The sequence below is a fragment of the Mustela nigripes genome, chromosome X (assembly GCF_022355385.1).
Source record: "Mustela nigripes isolate SB6536 chromosome X, MUSNIG.SB6536, whole genome shotgun sequence".
Taxonomy (NCBI): Eukaryota; Metazoa; Chordata; class Mammalia; order Carnivora; family Mustelidae; genus Mustela; species Mustela nigripes.
In genome coordinates this window covers 29,625,678-29,641,851 of record NC_081575.1, presented here as the reverse complement: position 1 = coordinate 29,641,851, position 16,174 = coordinate 29,625,678, and the positions used below count along the sequence as shown (strand labels likewise).

The 16,174-nt window shown below is 42.4% G+C and overlaps 1 protein-coding gene across 1 annotated transcript; it reads right to left on the bottom strand.

The window, feature by feature from the left end:
• Positions 1-54: 54 nt before the first annotated feature.
• On the bottom strand, positions 55-1,698 carry LOC132007016 (rhox homeobox family member 2B-like). Its single transcript, XM_059385187.1, has 3 exons — positions 1,359-1,698; positions 865-1,189; positions 55-257 (listed from the first exon to the last, which is right to left on the bottom strand). Exons 1-3 carry the CDS (start codon positions 1,696-1,698, stop codon positions 179-181), a joined length of 744 nt encoding a protein of 247 aa, XP_059241170.1. The 3' UTR covers positions 55-178.
• Between the last annotated feature and the right edge of the window lie 14,476 nt (positions 1,699-16,174).

Here is a 16,174-nt window from a genome sequence, read left to right as displayed (position 1 = left end):
TAAGAAATCAAAATCCTTCTGGTAATGGGCAATTTCCATAAAGTGGGGTTTACTTATCCCATTTTCCACTCACCAAAGCCCTCAAATTCAGAACTTATTTCCCAAACTTGGAAAAGGCAACTAAAACAACAACTTGAGAATGTCTAGAACTAAAGTGTGTTAACTCCTGAAGCAGGTTTTAGAATGGCTTCTCAGCTGAATCGTTTTTTTCAGGTTCACCGACGTCCATCACATCCATGGGTACGGCAAGCTCCTTTCTGAGGGAAGAAAGTTGCAAATATTTAGTATCTGGAGTTGTGGATGAAATGAGATATACATTCATGCTTGTTTTTAAATTTATATTTTCCCCCAATTCCCTGGCACACATTTCTTTAATACCCAAGGCCAAGCTTGCTTTAGGGATAATCTTCCTCTATGTACAAAATTTAAGATTAATAATTTTAATGTAGTCAAAATTCAAAATTCAAGATTAATAATTTTAATGTAGTATTTAACAGTCAAGACTAATGCACAAAAAATTCCAGGATGACCAAATTATCCAAACGTTAAATATAGGCAAGATCCACCCCTGTCGCACAACAGTGTCTGACTCTCCATCCTCATGGCACTCTTAATCCTGATTGCAATCCTGATCCAACAGAATGTTATTTACAAAAACAGGACCCCGGCCCGAGTTTCCTGACGATTCGTTTATATACTGCATGAAAATATTTACCTTGATGTCCCCACCCGGCATTTCCTCGACCTTGGACGGAGCTCGAGACCCCACCCCCCGGGTAGCTCTGGCTCGGGAGGGGAGAGAAAGAGACCTAGGCGTCGCAGCCGGCTGGCAGAGATCGGGTGCCTCCCGAGCAAGCCACTCACCGCTCAAACACGTCGGGGTACTGACTGCGTTGGAAAATGCTCTCCAGCTCCTTCAGCTGCAACCCTGTAAAGGTGCTAAGTTGGGCGCGTTGCTGCTTGCCCTGGGGCTGCGGCCCTTCAGAGGCCCCCAGTGCCTCATCCTGCTGCTGCTGCTGCGGGGGCTCCTTCCCATCACCGCCGCCACCCTTCTGGTTCTCGTCGTCTATGGGGCCGGCAGCTCCCGCGCCGCCGTGGCTTTCTTCGGCCTCTGCTTCCTGCTCAGATTCGGCCCAGAGCTCCTTCGCCAAGTCTCCTCCCATGACGGAGACCACGGTAGGGATCATATCTGGAAAAGAAAAGAGAGGGCAGGGCGCTAGAGCCCAGGGTGCGTGGGACGGCGACCTGAGAGCAGCGAAGTCGGCCGCGCCTCTGCGGCGTCGCGTCCCCTCGCCTCCCCCGCGGAAAGGCCGTTTCCGAGGCTTTGCCAAACCGCGCGTCCCGGTTCGGGCACTCACCCGACGGTTCTCCTTGAAGCTCATCGACTAGGCTGTGGTAAGCGGTGCCTTCTTGGCTGCCTTCGGGCGGAGGATCCATGTCCAGAGCGCCTCCACAGACTCTGCGCTTCGTCCCCCGGTGACTTCCGGGTGGGGTGCTGTTCCTGTGCGGGGTCCGGGTTACCGCGCTTCCAGCTCCGCTCCAACGTCTGCTCGCTCCTACTCGGACGCCGGCGACCTCGTTACTTCCGACGGCCCAGCGTGTGGTGGGCGGGACTTGTCGGGGCGAGCACGAGGCCGGGGCGTGGCCACGAAGTAGGCGGAGCGTTTGCCGGAAGAGGGCTGCCGCTAGGGGGCGCATGCGGGGCTTCTAACTCGCCACTTAGTCGACTCCCCCCGCTCCCGCCTGGCACCGCTTTGGGGAAGGGGCTTTGGTGGACAGTACCAGCCAGCTGGGGGCGGGGACGGGGCGGGGACGTGGTGGGGAATGAAACTTCCCACCCCTCCCCCGAGCCCTGGAAGACCGGTTAGGAGAACTTCTCACCGCCTCCCCTCGCCGCACGCGGGTCGGTACAGGGCGTCGCCCCAAGACCCTCCAGGGCGAGATACCCAAAGATAGGGATGGAGAAGGCGCGGGGGGCCCTGGCAGCCCCGGCACCGAAGTGACTGTATCCCCCTCGCCATGTGGGCTCAGAGCACGCCTCTCTCCTCCAACAAGTCAGTAACTAATGGATGTGACTCTCTGGTTGGGTTCCGTTCGCCCCCAGAGTCCACGAGCCGGGCTAGTGATTCGGACGAAACGATTAGCTCGGGGGCTGCTTGCTTGCTCTGGGTTTTTGCCATAACGCTCTGAAAACAAATCCCACCAAGCTCCCCCGGGGGTGTTTGGGAGTGGGAGCTTGAGGCTGGGTTTGCAGAGCACTGTGGGTGCTCGGATGCATGCTCTAAGAAACCCAAACCCCTCTCTTGGGAAAGGAACAAATACTTCAGATTCGTAGTAAGGAACTCACATCGAGAGTACAAGTGTAGGACCCTGCCCACTGTTTCGTGCATCCAAAAATGCTTATGCTGTACGCTGCACGCGACTGTGGGGCTTAGGACCTCTGCATGCTGAGCTCAGCTACCGCGCCTCCCGCCGCAGGTTCTCTGCAAAAGCGCGCGTGTTTCTGGGCTGGGCGGGTGCTGGGGACTTGGGTTACTTCCCACTTTTTTATTTTCCTCCTGCTCGTCCTGTTCCTCCTCGTTGTCTTCGTCTTTGTCCATTTCCCTTTGTCTAGAACTATCTTTCAGGGTTTTTGCTTTCCACTGATAAATATCAAATATAAAAGGGCCAGTTCAGATCGAGCGCTCTGCTTCTCCCTTAAAGAAACGTTTTGCATAGTGGTGAATACCGCTAAATGACAGCCCGTGCGCTCCCTGCTACTTCCCTCTGGCTAGGGTTAGAAAAAATATAGATGTATATACCCAGTGCCCAATAACTTTCCTTGCTGTGAAGGAAAGCTAACTTAAACCCTGGTGAAAGATCAGCAATCCCTCAAGGAACATATTAACTAATCAGTGCTGCCCTGTTGGATGATAAGATCCAGAGTCATCGACTTCTCATAAACACCTTTCATTCATAAAATCCAATTTTTAAGAAGTCCAATTATTTTGATGGTTTTCAGTTTTACCCATTTCTCAAGGATGGGCAAAGAATTCATAGAATTTTGAAAATGATAAAAAGTCATCCTTTTAATTGTGTCCCTATGATTTCTCTTTAGTTTTCATCAAGCCCCAGCAATCAGACCTCTGTCTCTGGAATTAAACACCATCAAGCTCTCCTATGAATAAACTTAATTTAGATTCCTCTCCCCAAAAGAAATGTTTTGCAGGTGGGAACATGTTAGTATAGCTTCTAATAATGGGCCCCATGTTTGACAATGCACATGATTTATCCTACTTTTACCTTCAAGTCCTTTGGCATCAGACCCATTTAATAAAATAAGCCATTTTCGTAGGCCCCTAAAAGTATGGGCATGCCCTATTCACCTCATCTTATTATTATCATTACTAATAATTATCACCTACTGTGCATGACAAATACTGATACATTCTCAATGCCTTTTGTTCCTGGAGGGCGAGTAGAAAAACCAGTTATTTGGTGATAGCAAGTGGTTGAATTCACTTTGAAAAATCTGTCAAGCAATTTCATTCACACAGCCTCCCCCTAACTAATCCAGCCTCCTCAGGCTGGCTCTTGCTTGATTCTGCTGGCCTCCCCCTCTCTTGGCTAGATAGCCTGTGATCAGTTTTGACTTGGGATCAGTTACAACGTGAGGGAGATACCGTGGTTAGGATCGCGGTGTGCGTTAGCCTGGCTAGAACGTTCATTATAATTTATTTGGGTGGTGTGGTCTCACATTTGAGATTTCCAGTTTCCTCTAGTGCTTTCTAAACTTCATTTTTGTGCCCCGTAGGTGGGCGTTGCCTGTCTAAGCATCGGCCAAGGTAGTATTTACTTAAACCTTTCGGTTAAGTTGATGGATTCCTGAAAACCTCCCGTGCTTAACTGAGCCTCATCTAAGTAAAGACAGGCAGGAATTGTGGGTTTGCTGTACCAGATTTACGAGGGCAGACTCTTGGAGTCAGACTGCTAGCATTTGTATACCAGCTTTGCTTTGCTTTTGCTAGCTAGCTAACCTGGTGGGTCTTTTTCTTCCTATGCTTCAGTTTCCTCATCTGTAAAGTTGAGTAATAATAGTACCTACCTTGCAGGGTTGTTGTGAGGATTATTGGAGTTCATAACAATAGCTCACACTTAGCTGGTTCTGACTGTGTTCCAGGAATAGTCTAAAAGATTTATCTGTGTTTAATTCTCTTAACCCTATGGACTTAGAGCTGCTCTTATCTTCACTTTACAGGTGATATTATTGGGCACAGAGATATTAAATAACCTGCTTACAGTTGCTCACTCAGGAAATGTCCCAGCTGGGATTGGAACCTAACTCTGAATACCATCCCTCACACAGAGGATAAGCTCCGTGACATTCGCTATTATGCTGTATGCTACTGTACTTTGGTAGTTAATAAGAGATAATCAGGGATGGGATCATTTTTCAACTCAAAATTCTCTTTCCTTGATTAACTAATGAATTAGTACCATGGGTATCTAGAGGTACCTCAGTCATTAGTAATCAAGGCATAAATGGTGGTATCCAGAATAATGAGCTGAAACCAGGATACTGAAGAAAAGTGGTTGAATTCAGGAAGCCAGATAACCCTTCTCAACACTACATTCTTGTCTGTTATTGATACCCGGGAAACCAACTAGCTGGAGATAACTAGAGATCTGTAGGCAGAGAATGGACAACACATTCTTCTCAGAACTAACTTTAAAGGGCGCCTGGGTGGCTCAGTCGGTTAAGCGTCTGCCTTTGGTTCAGGTCATGATCCCAGGATCCTGGGATTGAGCGCCATGTGGGGCTCCCTGCTCCATGGGAAGCCTGCTTCTCCCTCTCCCTCTCCCCCTGCTTGTATTCCCTCTCTCGCTGTGTCTCTGTCAAATAAATAAAATCTTTTAAAAATTTTTTTAAAAACCCTAACTTTAAAAAGAAAGATTTATTTACTTGTCAGAGAGAGAGAGAGAGAGAGAGCGTGCAGAAGCAGGGGGAGTGGCAGGCAGGGGGAGAAGCAGGCTCCCTGCTGAGCAAGGAGCCCCATGCAGGACTTAATCTCAGGACCCCGGGATCATGACCTGAGCCCAAGTCAGTTACTTAACCAACTGAGCCACCCAGGCATCCCCTTTTTCTTCTAAAGATTAATTTATTTATTTGAGCGGGAGAGCACACGTGAGTGGGGGTGGAGGGGCAGAGGTAGAGGGAGAGAATCTCAAGCAAACTCTTCCCATCCCCTCCCAAGCGTGGAGACTGACAGGATGTGACAGGACGCAGGACTTGGTCTCAACCCTGAGATCATGACCTGAGCTGAAATCAAGAGCCAGATGCTTAACCTGCTGCACCACCCAGCCGCTCCAGAACTAAGTTTTTATATCTTGTTAGCATAATAAATTAGTTCTGTATAACTAGTAGTATCTGAGTAACTACTGAACTAGAAACAATTGGAGAAAACAAAAACAAAAACAAACAAACAAACAAAAAACCCAGAGAAGACCAGAAGCTGAAAAGCCCATCTTTCACTACTCTAAATTCTTACATTTGTTCAAACAATGAATTTGTACTATAGACATTAAGTGGTACCGAGGTCCATAGTAAGTAGAGTTAACATGAAATAACCAAGAAAATAAATATTTGAAGCTACGACGTTTAAAAATCATTCTTTGGGGGCACCTGGCTGAGCAAGAGCATGCAACTCTTTTTCTAAGATTTTATTTATTTGGTGCCTGGGGGGCACAGTTGGTTAAGCCTCTGCCTTTGGCTCAGGTCATGATCCTAGGGTTGCAGGATTGAATTCCGAATGGAGTCCTGCATGGAGTCCCTCATCGGGCTTCCTGCTCAGCAACAGGTCTGTTTCTGCTCTTCCCCCTGCTTATGCATTCCCTCTCTTGCAAATAAATAAAATATTTTTTTAAATAAAGAGAGAGAGACAGAGCATAAGCAGGGGGAGGGGCGGAGGGAGTGGAAGAGGGACAAGCAGACTCCTCACTGAGTGGAGAGCCCAGCAGAGGACTCCATTCCAGGACCCCAAGATCATGACCTGAGCCGAAGTCAAATGCTTAACTGACGGAGCCACCCACGTGCCCCAAGCATGCAACTCCTGATCTCAGAGTAGTGAGCTCAAGCCCCCTGTTGGACACAGAGCTTACTTAATTAAAAAAAAAAATCATTCTTCACCACTCCAACTTCTAATCTCTTCTTAAAAAAAGAAGTTAGTAGCATAGAGCATAGATCTCCAGTGATACCCATTTCATTAGTTCACTAGAATAAACATGAGGTAATTAGAACAAGTATTTGAGACCTGTAAGCTGAAAACCGGTCTTACAATACTGGGTTTTTATTCCTTGTTTGAATTTTCTTTGAAACTCTAGATAAGGGCTGATACCTAAAACAAAACAAAACAAAAAAACCCTAGATATCTAGAGAAAACTTAGAATATTGACCAGCATAAGCCAGGAAGTCAAAACTCATTCTTCTGAACTCTGAAATCATGTTTCTTGATGGCATAATGAGTTAATATCATAGATAATTCAGGATTCCTAAGGAATGAGTGAACTAAAGATGACTGTAGTAGGTAGAATAAATAGTTGAATCCACGAAGCTGAAAACTGTATTCTTCTCACCTCTACCTTCTTATTTCTTGTTGAAATGAACACGTAATACCGCAGTTATTAAGTGTTATAAGTTATAAGTGTTCCTAGGGCACGAGATATCTAGAAATAAGCAGAGATAAGGAAGAAAAACTTGTAGACATCCAGAACCTAGAAGCCCCATGTTGGGTGTAGAGATTATGTAAAGAAACAAAACAAAATTTAAAAAAATTCAAATTACTTGTGGAAAAATCAGGGAATGATACGGTTATTTACCTAGGTAATAAAATGAAAGTTACTTGCAATAACTGGAATAAATACTTGAGACAAGGGTGTTGAGGAAAACATGATTCTCAAATGTAAATTTTATTTCTTGTGATAATGCTGAGTTACTATTGGGGCTGAATCTGTGAAGTGTGCGACTCTTAATCTTGGGATTGTGACTTTAAGCCCCATGTTGGGGGTAGAGTTTACTTTAAAAAAATCAGTTAGTATTATCCACAAATAGTGACATTTATTTACTTATTTATTTAATGTGACACCTATTTATTTATTTAATTAAGGATAGCTAGATATTCCTAGAAGAATACTTTGAAGTCATGAAACTGAAAACCCATTGTTTCACACTAAGTATTAATTTCTGTTGCAATAATAAGTTAGACTATAGATAACTACTGCTGCCTAGGTAATTTGTTTACTATTAATAGCTAGAGAAACCAGGAATTTATATAAATCTAGAAGATGAAAAACCATTCTTCACCACACTAATTCTTATCTCTTGTGGGAATAAAGAAAGATTTAGTACTATGGTTAACCACTGGTCACCACATAACTAGCTAACTACAGACAACTGCAGATAAATAATGGTAGCCAGAATGTGGAAACCACTATCTTCTCCACCAAAAATTCTTAATTGTCATTGAACTCATGCATTAGTAATATAGATAACTAGTAGTACCAGGTAACAAGTTTACCAGGTATCTTATAACACTTTGAATCTAGGACACTGGAAAACACTCTTCTCAATTCTTATTTTTTAAGAAGAATTTACTTATTTATTTATGACAGAATGAGAGAAAGAGAGAGCACAAGCTGGGGGAGCAGCAGGCAGAAGGAGAAGCAGGCTCCCCGCTGAGCAGGGAGCCCCATGTGGGGCTCAATCATGACCTGATCTGAAGGCAGGCACCTAACAGGCTGAGCCACCCAGGTGCCCCTCAATTCTCATTTTTTGGATATTCCATGAGTAATGTAGATGATGGTAGTTACGTGAAAAGATTTAAATAGAATTAATCATATAAAAGCAAAATAAATATTTGAAGCCAGAAGGCTAAAAAAGTATTTTTCTTACATATTAGTCTTAAGCAGAACCACAATGAGGGGCGCCTGGGTGGTTCAGTCGGTTGAGCATCTGACTCTTGATTTCAGCTCAGGTTGTAATCGCAGGGTCGTGGGTCAAGCCGTCTCCACGCTCCCGCTCAGCGTGGAGTCTTCTTGTCCCTCTCCCTCCCTCTGTTTGCACACACATGCGCCCTCTCTCTCTGAGATAAATAAAATCTTAAACACACACACACACACACAATGAGATACCATTTCACACCCAGCAGGATGGCTGTTATCAACAAAACAGAAAATAAGAAGAGTTAGTAAGGATGTGGAGAAATTGGAATCCCATGCATTACTGGTGGGGATGTAAATGGTGTCGTCACTGTGGAAAATGGTATGACGGTTCCTCAAAAACTTGGAATTATCTTATAAGCCAGCAATTCCACTTCTGGATATACACCCCAAAAAACTGAGAGCATGGACTTAACCAGATATGTATATACACACACGTTCAGAGCAGCATTATTCACAATAGCTAAAAGACGGAAACAACTCAAATGTCCGTTGATGGGTGAATGGGGAAATAAAATGTGGTATATACATACAATAAAATATTATCCCACCTTAAAGAGGAATGAAATTCTGACACACACTACAACATGGATGAAACTTGAAGGCATCCAGCTAAGTGAAATAAGCCAGACACAAAAAAACAAATATTGTATGATTCCATTCATTTGCCATACCTGGAGTAGTTCAATTTATAGAAACAGAAGATAGGGGCACCTGGGTGGCTCAGTGGGTTAGGAGTTGCCTTCAGCTCAGGTCATGACCCTGGAGTCCCAGGATCCAGCCCTGTCGAAGCAGGCTCCCTCCTCAGTGGGGAGTCTGCTTCTCCCTCTGTGCCCCCACCCTGGCTTGTGCTTGCTCTCTCTCTCATTCCCTCAAGTAAATAAATAAAATCTTTTTTAAAAAGGAGGGGTGTGCCTGGGTTGCTCAGTCATTAAGCGGCTGCCTTCAGCTCAGGTCATGATCTCAGGGTTCTGCGATCAGGCCCCGAATCAGGCTACCTGCTCAGTGGATAGCCTGCTTCTCCCTCCCCCACTACCCCTGCTTGTGTTCCTTCTCTTGCTGTATCTCTCTGTCAAACAAACAAACAAACAAATAAATAAATAAAATCTTTCAAAAAAAGTCATTTACTTAAAAAGAAAGAAAGAGAGGAAGAAAGGAAGAAAGAAAATAGAATGGTAGTTCCCAGGGGCTTGGAGAAGTGCTACTGGGGAGCTATTGTTTAATGGCTGTGGAGTTTCAGTCTGAGAAAATGAAAAAGTTCTGGAGATGGATGCTGGTGATAGTTGGACAACAATGTGAACAGACTTAATATCTCTGAACTGCACGCATAAAAATGGTTAAGATGGGGGGCGCCTGGGTGGCTGAGTGGGCTAAAGCCTCTGCTTTCAGCTCAGGTCATGATCCTGGGGTCCTGGGATCGAGCCCCACATCAGGCTCTCTGCTCAGCAGGGAGCCTGCTTCCCTTCCTCTCTCTCTGCCTGCCTCTCTGTCTACTTGTGATCTCTGTCTGTCAAACAAATAATAAATAAAATCTTTTAAAAAATGGTTAAGATGGTAAATTAGCTTTATCTGTATTATCTGTATTTTATACCAATAAAATAATACTAGTCTTTATTCTTTTAAAAAAGATTTTATTTGTTTACTTGAGAGAGAGAGAGAGAGAGAGAGAGAGAGAGAGCACAGGCAGGGGGAGCAGCAGGAGAGGGAGAAACAGACTCCCTGCTGAGCAGGAAGCCCCAGGCAGATGCTTAACTGACTGAGCCACCCAGGTGCCCCTATTAGTCTTAATTCTTGCTGGAATAATGATTCTGTACTATGGATATTGACACTATCTGTCTAGTTACTTAGAGATAGGGAGAGATATCTAGAATAAGTAGTTGAACTTAGGAGTTTTTATGTAGGATCTTCTGGACTTCATAGTTTTTATTTTTAAAATGTTTTATTTATTTATTTGACAGAGAGAGAGAGAGAGAGCATGAGCAGGGAGAGGGAGAGGCAGGCTCCCACCAAGCAGGGAGCCAGATGCGGGACTCGATCCCAGGGCCCAGGGATCATGACCCAAGCCAAAGGCAGACATTCAACTGACAGAGTCACCCAGGCAGCCCTCCCCTAGACTTTAAATTCCTTTTTTTTCTTGTGGGGGATTAATGAATTAATAATGCAGATGCATAATGGTACTTAGGTAACTGATTACCTAAAGAATATTAGTATAAAGAGTTTAAGCCTTGAATTGGAAAATATTTCCTTCTTACTCTAACCTTATATTTCTTGTTTTTCTAACTTTATATTTCATGTTGAAAGAAGAATAGATAACTAGTGATAACTAGAATAATTGGTCCAAACCACAATCATTTCATGTCTAAAAACCACAATGCGGCACCTGGGTGGCTCAGTCAGTTAAGCATCTGACTTCAGCTTGGGTCATGATCCCTCCTGCTCTGCGGGGAGCCTCCTTCTCCTTCTCCCTCTCACTCCCCCTGCTTGTGTGCTCTGTCAAATAAATAAGTAAAGTCTTTAAAAAAATAACCACAATCATTTCATGTCTAAATTTTTTTTTTCTTTAAGTAGGCCCCACACCCAACATGGGGCTTGAACTCACGACTCTGGGATCAGTAAGATAGTTGCTCCACCGACTGAGCCAGCCAGGTGCCCCTCATATCTAAATTCTTATTCCTTTTTCTAAAAATGAGTTAACTGGGGGCACCTGGCTGTCTCAGTCAGAGGAGCATGGGCCACTTGATCTCAGGGTCGTGAGTTCGAGCCCCATGTTGAGTGTAGAGATTACTAAAAAAGAAAAAGAAAAAAAAAACTTAGAAAAAAATGAGTTGATTATGTAGCATCCAGTGAGATATAGGTAAACCAGAAAAAAATGAGTTATAAATGTTCAAGAGATTTCTGGGCTGATGAAAGAAAGCTCTATGACCACAAGATGGCAATAGGATACACAGGATTTATTGCGGTGAGGCGTTTTGTTTTGTTTTGTTCTGTTTTGACAGTCTTGTGTGTGGCGTTTTGTTTTGTTTTGTATTGTTTTGTTCTGGTTTTTTTTTTTGAAATTTGCATTGTGGGTTTTTATTATTTTTGTTTGTATTCTTTTTTGTTTTGTTTTTCTCATTTTATTTTTAATTATTTTTAATTTTTTATTTTTTATAAACATATATTTTTAACCCCAGGGGTACAGGTCTGTGAATCACCAGGTTTACACACTTCACAGCACTCACCAAAGCACATACCCTCCCCAATGTCCATAATCCCACCCCCTTCTCCCAAACCCCCTCCCCCCAGCAAAAGAAATGAAATCTTGCCATTTGCGACAACATGGATGGAACTAGAGCGTATCATGCTTAGCGAAATAAGTCAAGCAGAGAAAGACAACTATCGTATGTTTTGTTCTGTTTTGACAGTCTTGTGTGTGGCCAAGGTTTATGTCTGGAGGCTAAGGCTTCTGGTTGCCACCATTTGGAAGGGGGCTGTCAGGGGAAGGCAAGTTAACTCCTGCAGGAGAAGGGAGTCAGTGGAGAGGGACTTAATGTTATTTAGCAGCACCTTGGAGAGAGTCTGGGTCAAAAACCACCCAAGGACAGCAGTGACTTGTGGTCTTTATGGCCCAGGGCTTTCTCTATCTCTGTGTTGGGCCCAATGTCATGGGGTATGTAAAGCAGCCAGGCTCTAAATGGCTAAAAACGTGGTTGTCGCGTGGAGGGGAGGGGGTGGGCTGGCTGGTTCAGTGAGTAGAGCGAGCGACTCTTGACATTAGGGTAATGAGTTTGAGCCCCACGTTGGGTATAGAGCTTATTTTTCTTTTAAAGATTTTATTTATTTATTTGACAGACAGAGATCACAAGGAGGCAGAGAGGCAGGCAGAGAGAGAGGGAGAAGCAGGCTCCCCGCTGAGCAGAGAGCCTGATGCGGGGCTCAATCCCAGGACCCTGGGATCATGACCTGAGCGGAAGGCAGAGGCTTTAACCCACTGAGCCACCCAGGTGCCCCTAGAGCTTATTTTAAACATATATATGGTCATGGTTATTTCAGATAGGTTTAAAGCAATTGGATGCGTAAAAATTTAAGTTTGGCTCCAGCAGGCTTTTGAGGTAATGGGTCTCTGCCGGCAGTAAAGAAATAAGACAACCTAGGGGTCAATAGACTGAAGCTATTTTTGGCTCATTTGTATAATATAAATTGAAGTCATCAAGCCAGAAAAACATCATCTTCTGAACCCAAATTCGTATTTTCTGTTGGAATAAAATATTAGTATTGGAGATAACTAGTAATGCTTCAGCACCTACTTTCCTAGAGTTAACCAGAGGTGACTAAAAAAACTTGGCAAATCCAGGAAATTGTAAAATCACTCTTCTCAACACTAGCTTCTTATCTCGTTTGAATGATGAATATTAATACAAGAGATAGTTAATGCTATCTAGGTAACAAGTTAAGCAGAGATATAAGGCGATTATGACAGGAGACTGAGAATTGGAAAACAAATTATCCTCACATCTAAATTCTTCTGTGTTATTGAATTAGTACATTAGTCCAATAGGAGATTAATCATACATAGGTATCCCTTTTATCAGAGGTATCTAGATATAACAAGATGCACTGGTATATTGATGATGTTGAAAGAAAACATTCTTCTCACATCTAAATTTTCATAACTTTTTAGAATGGGGAAGTAGTACTATAATTAACTAGAATTATCGTGTTGGGTTTATATAGAGAATTATACACTCTCTGAATGAGGATGTGAAGGCAGGGAGTTGAGAAACAGATATTTCTCAATTTCTCTTTTCTCATTGAAATGCAATAGTAATATAATTAGTGGTAATTGGATAACTTTATCTAAAGACAACTGGAAAAAAACTGGAAAAGTAATTGAAATCGGGATGCTGAAAAGCAGATTTTTCTGAAGTGCAACTTATTTCTTCTTGAAATAAGATATTGGAAAGGTAGGTAAATTGTAAATAAGTGAGTAAGGCGTGGAGTGTTAGATAAAATTTAACTAGAGATAACTAGATACAACTGAAAAACTTCTTGAAGCCCAAATGCTGAAAAACACATCTCATCTCTAAAATCTTTTTTTTAAGGAAGAATGAGTTATTGCTAGTAATAATTAGTAATATGTAACTATATAGTGTAAACCATATATAAAACCAGAGATAACAATAACTAGTTAAGGGGTGCCCATGTGGCTCAGTCGGTTAAGCGACCAACTCAATTTAAGCTCAGGTCATGATCTCAGGGTCCTGGGATCGAGCTCTGCATCAGGCTCCCGGATCAACAGGGAGTCTCCTTGAGGATTCTCTCTCTCTCCCTCTCTCTCTGCTCCTCCCTCCTGGTCTTGCTCTCGAGCACATTCTCTCTCTCTCAATAAATAAATATTTATTTATTGAATGGCTGAATGGCTCAGTGGGTTAAGCCACTGGCTTTGGCTCAGGTCATGATCCTAAGGTCCTGGGATCGAGTCCCCCATTGGGCTCCTTGCCTGGCGGGGAGCCTGCTTCTCTCTCTGCCTCTGCCTGCCACTCTGCCTGCCTCTGTGCATTCTCTCTCTCTCTCTCTGACAACTAGATAAATAAAATCTTTAAAAAAATCGTTTTTTAAAAAAAGAATAATTAAATCTGTGGGTGTGCAAAACACAACATTACCAACTACAAATTCTCCTCTAGGAAAAATGTATTACTTCTGCAGATTTCCATTGTACTTTTGTAAATACTTAATTAGAGACAACCAGAGAGAATCAGAATAACTAGTTGAAGGTAGGAAGCTGAAAATCAAGTTCTTCGCAACTCTAAACTCTTTACACGTCAGTACCCTATATTTCTAATGGTACCTTAATCTTTTGTAATCTAGGGATAAATGATGATATTCTGAATAATAAGTCAAAACCAGGATACTGAAGAAAAGTGATTGAATCCAAGAATCTGATAATAATTCTTCTCAATACTACATTATTATCTAGAGTGTGAATGAGTTAGTACTACATATCACTACTTGTACCCAGGAAAATAGTTAATTGGAGATAATTAGAGAGATATGTAGATGAAGCCAATGAGTGAAAACACATTCTTGTTAAAACTCACCTCTTTCCTGTTAGCATAATCAGTTAGTTCTATGTAAACTGTACCTAGGTAACTACGAAACTGGAGATAACTAAAAACAGAGAAGCCCAGAAACAAGAAAACACATCCTTCACAATTCTAAATCCCTACTTCTTAAAAAAGAAAATGAATGTGTACTCTAGATCAAATATCTATAGTGGTACCTAGGTAGGTGACAAAATAAAGTTAATGGGAAATTACCAAAGGAAAGATTTAAAACCAGAAATTGGGAGTGCCTGGCTGGCTCACTTGGTAGAGCAAGCGATTCTTGATCTTCGGGTAGTGAGTTCAAGACCCATGTTGAGGGGCACCTGGGTGGCTCAGTAGGTTAAGCCTCTGCCTTCAGCTCAGGTCATGATGTCAGGGTCCTGGGATGGAGCCCCACATTGGGCTCTCTGCTCAGTGGGGAGCCTGCTTCCCCCCCAACCCCGCCTGCCTTTCTGCCTACTTGTGATCTCTTTCTCTCTCTGTGTGTCAAATAAATAAATACAATCTTTAAAAAAAAAGACCATGTTGAGGGTAGAGTGTACTTTAAAAAAATTATATTGGGGCACATAGATGGTTCAGTTGATTAAGTGTCTGCTTTTGACTTAGGTCATGATCCTAGGGTCCTGCGTCGGGCTCCCTGCTCAGTGGGGAGTCTGTTTCTCCCTCTGCCCTTCACCCTAGTTGTGCTCGCTCTTGCTCACTGTCTCTCTCTCAAATAAAGAAATAAAGCCTTTAAAAAACAAAAATTAAAAAAACTACATTAAATTAAAATAAATAAATAAAATGAGAAATTGAAAATTCATGGCTTACTACTTGAAGTTCTTATCCTCGGTATAATAATGAGTTAGTACTATAGATAGCTGGTGTATTTATTTTATCAGTTACCGAGAGGTAACTGGATATAATTAGAACAAATATTTGAAGCCTGAGAGCTGAAAAACACAGCTCTATAATGCTTTGTTCTAATTCCTTGCTGGAACACTGTCTTAGAACTATAGAGCCTAGAACTGAGACTATAGGACTATCACCTAAAAAACTAGATATCTAGGGATAACTGGAGATTACTAGAATGACTAGATTAAGCCAAGAAGCAAAAAAGCATTCTTCTCAACTCTAATCATATTTCTTGTTGGCATAATGCATTAGTACTTTGATAACTCATGACACCTATGGAATAAGTAAACTATAGTTTGTGGTAATTAATTAGTTTAGATTAGATTAGATTTAATTAGATTTAATTAGTTGAATCCAGCAATTTGAAAATGTATTCTACTCAACGATTTCTTCTTATTTCTCTTCGGGATAATGAGTTACTACTACAGATAGCCAGATTATCAAGGCAACTAGTGAATTAGAAATAAGTGAAAATAAGTAGAAAAACTGGTAGAAGCTAATAACCTAAAAAACATTTTTCTTTAAATTTAAGTTTTTTTTTTTTTATTTATTTGACAGAGATCACAAATAGGCAGAGAGGCAGGCAGAGAGAAAGGAGGAAGCAGGCTCCCTGCTGAACAGAGAGCCTGATGACACGGGGCTCGATCCCAGGACCCTGGGATCATGACCTGAGCCGAAGGCAGAGGCTTTAACCCACTGAACCACCCAGGCACCCCCAAATTTAAGTTCTTATTACCAGTGGAATAATGAGTGAGTACAGTGGTTGCCTAGTGATACCTAGGTAATTAGTCATATAGAGTTAAGTAAAAATAACCAGAATAAATATTTGAGACCAGGAAGTTAGTTAATCAAGACATTATTCTCAAACCTAATTTTTATTTCTTTTGATAACATTATGTTAGTATTATTAATAATAGTAGAAACTATTTACTAAGAGGTAGCTAGGTATACACTGAGAAAAATGACTGAAGCAGGAAGTTGAAAAACATTGTTTAAAAAAATGAGATTTTATTCATTTATTTGACAGAGAGAGAGAGAGAGCAAGAGAGGGAATATAAGCAGGGGAAGTAGGAGAGGGAGAAGCAGGGAACCTGATTTAGGGCTCGATCTCAGGACTTTGGGATCACGACCTGAGCCAAAGGCAGATGCCCAACAACTGAGGCACCCGGCTGCCCCTGAAAAAAATTCTTATCACTAGTATGTATTAATTCTTACTATTCTAT

Coding starts and splice junctions, on each gene's coding strand:
- LOC132007016 (XM_059385187.1), bottom strand. CDS start 1,698: ATGCGCCCCCTAGCGGCAGCCCTCTTCCGGCAAACGCTCCGCCTACTT. Junction 1,190..1,358: donor GCTTCAAGGAGAACCGTCGG/GTGAGTGCCCGA, acceptor TTTCTTTTCCAG/ATATGATCCCTACCGTGGTC. Junction 258..864: donor TACCCCGACGTGTTTGAGCG/GTGAGTGGCTTG, acceptor TTCTTCCCTCAG/AAAGGAGCTTGCCGTACCCA.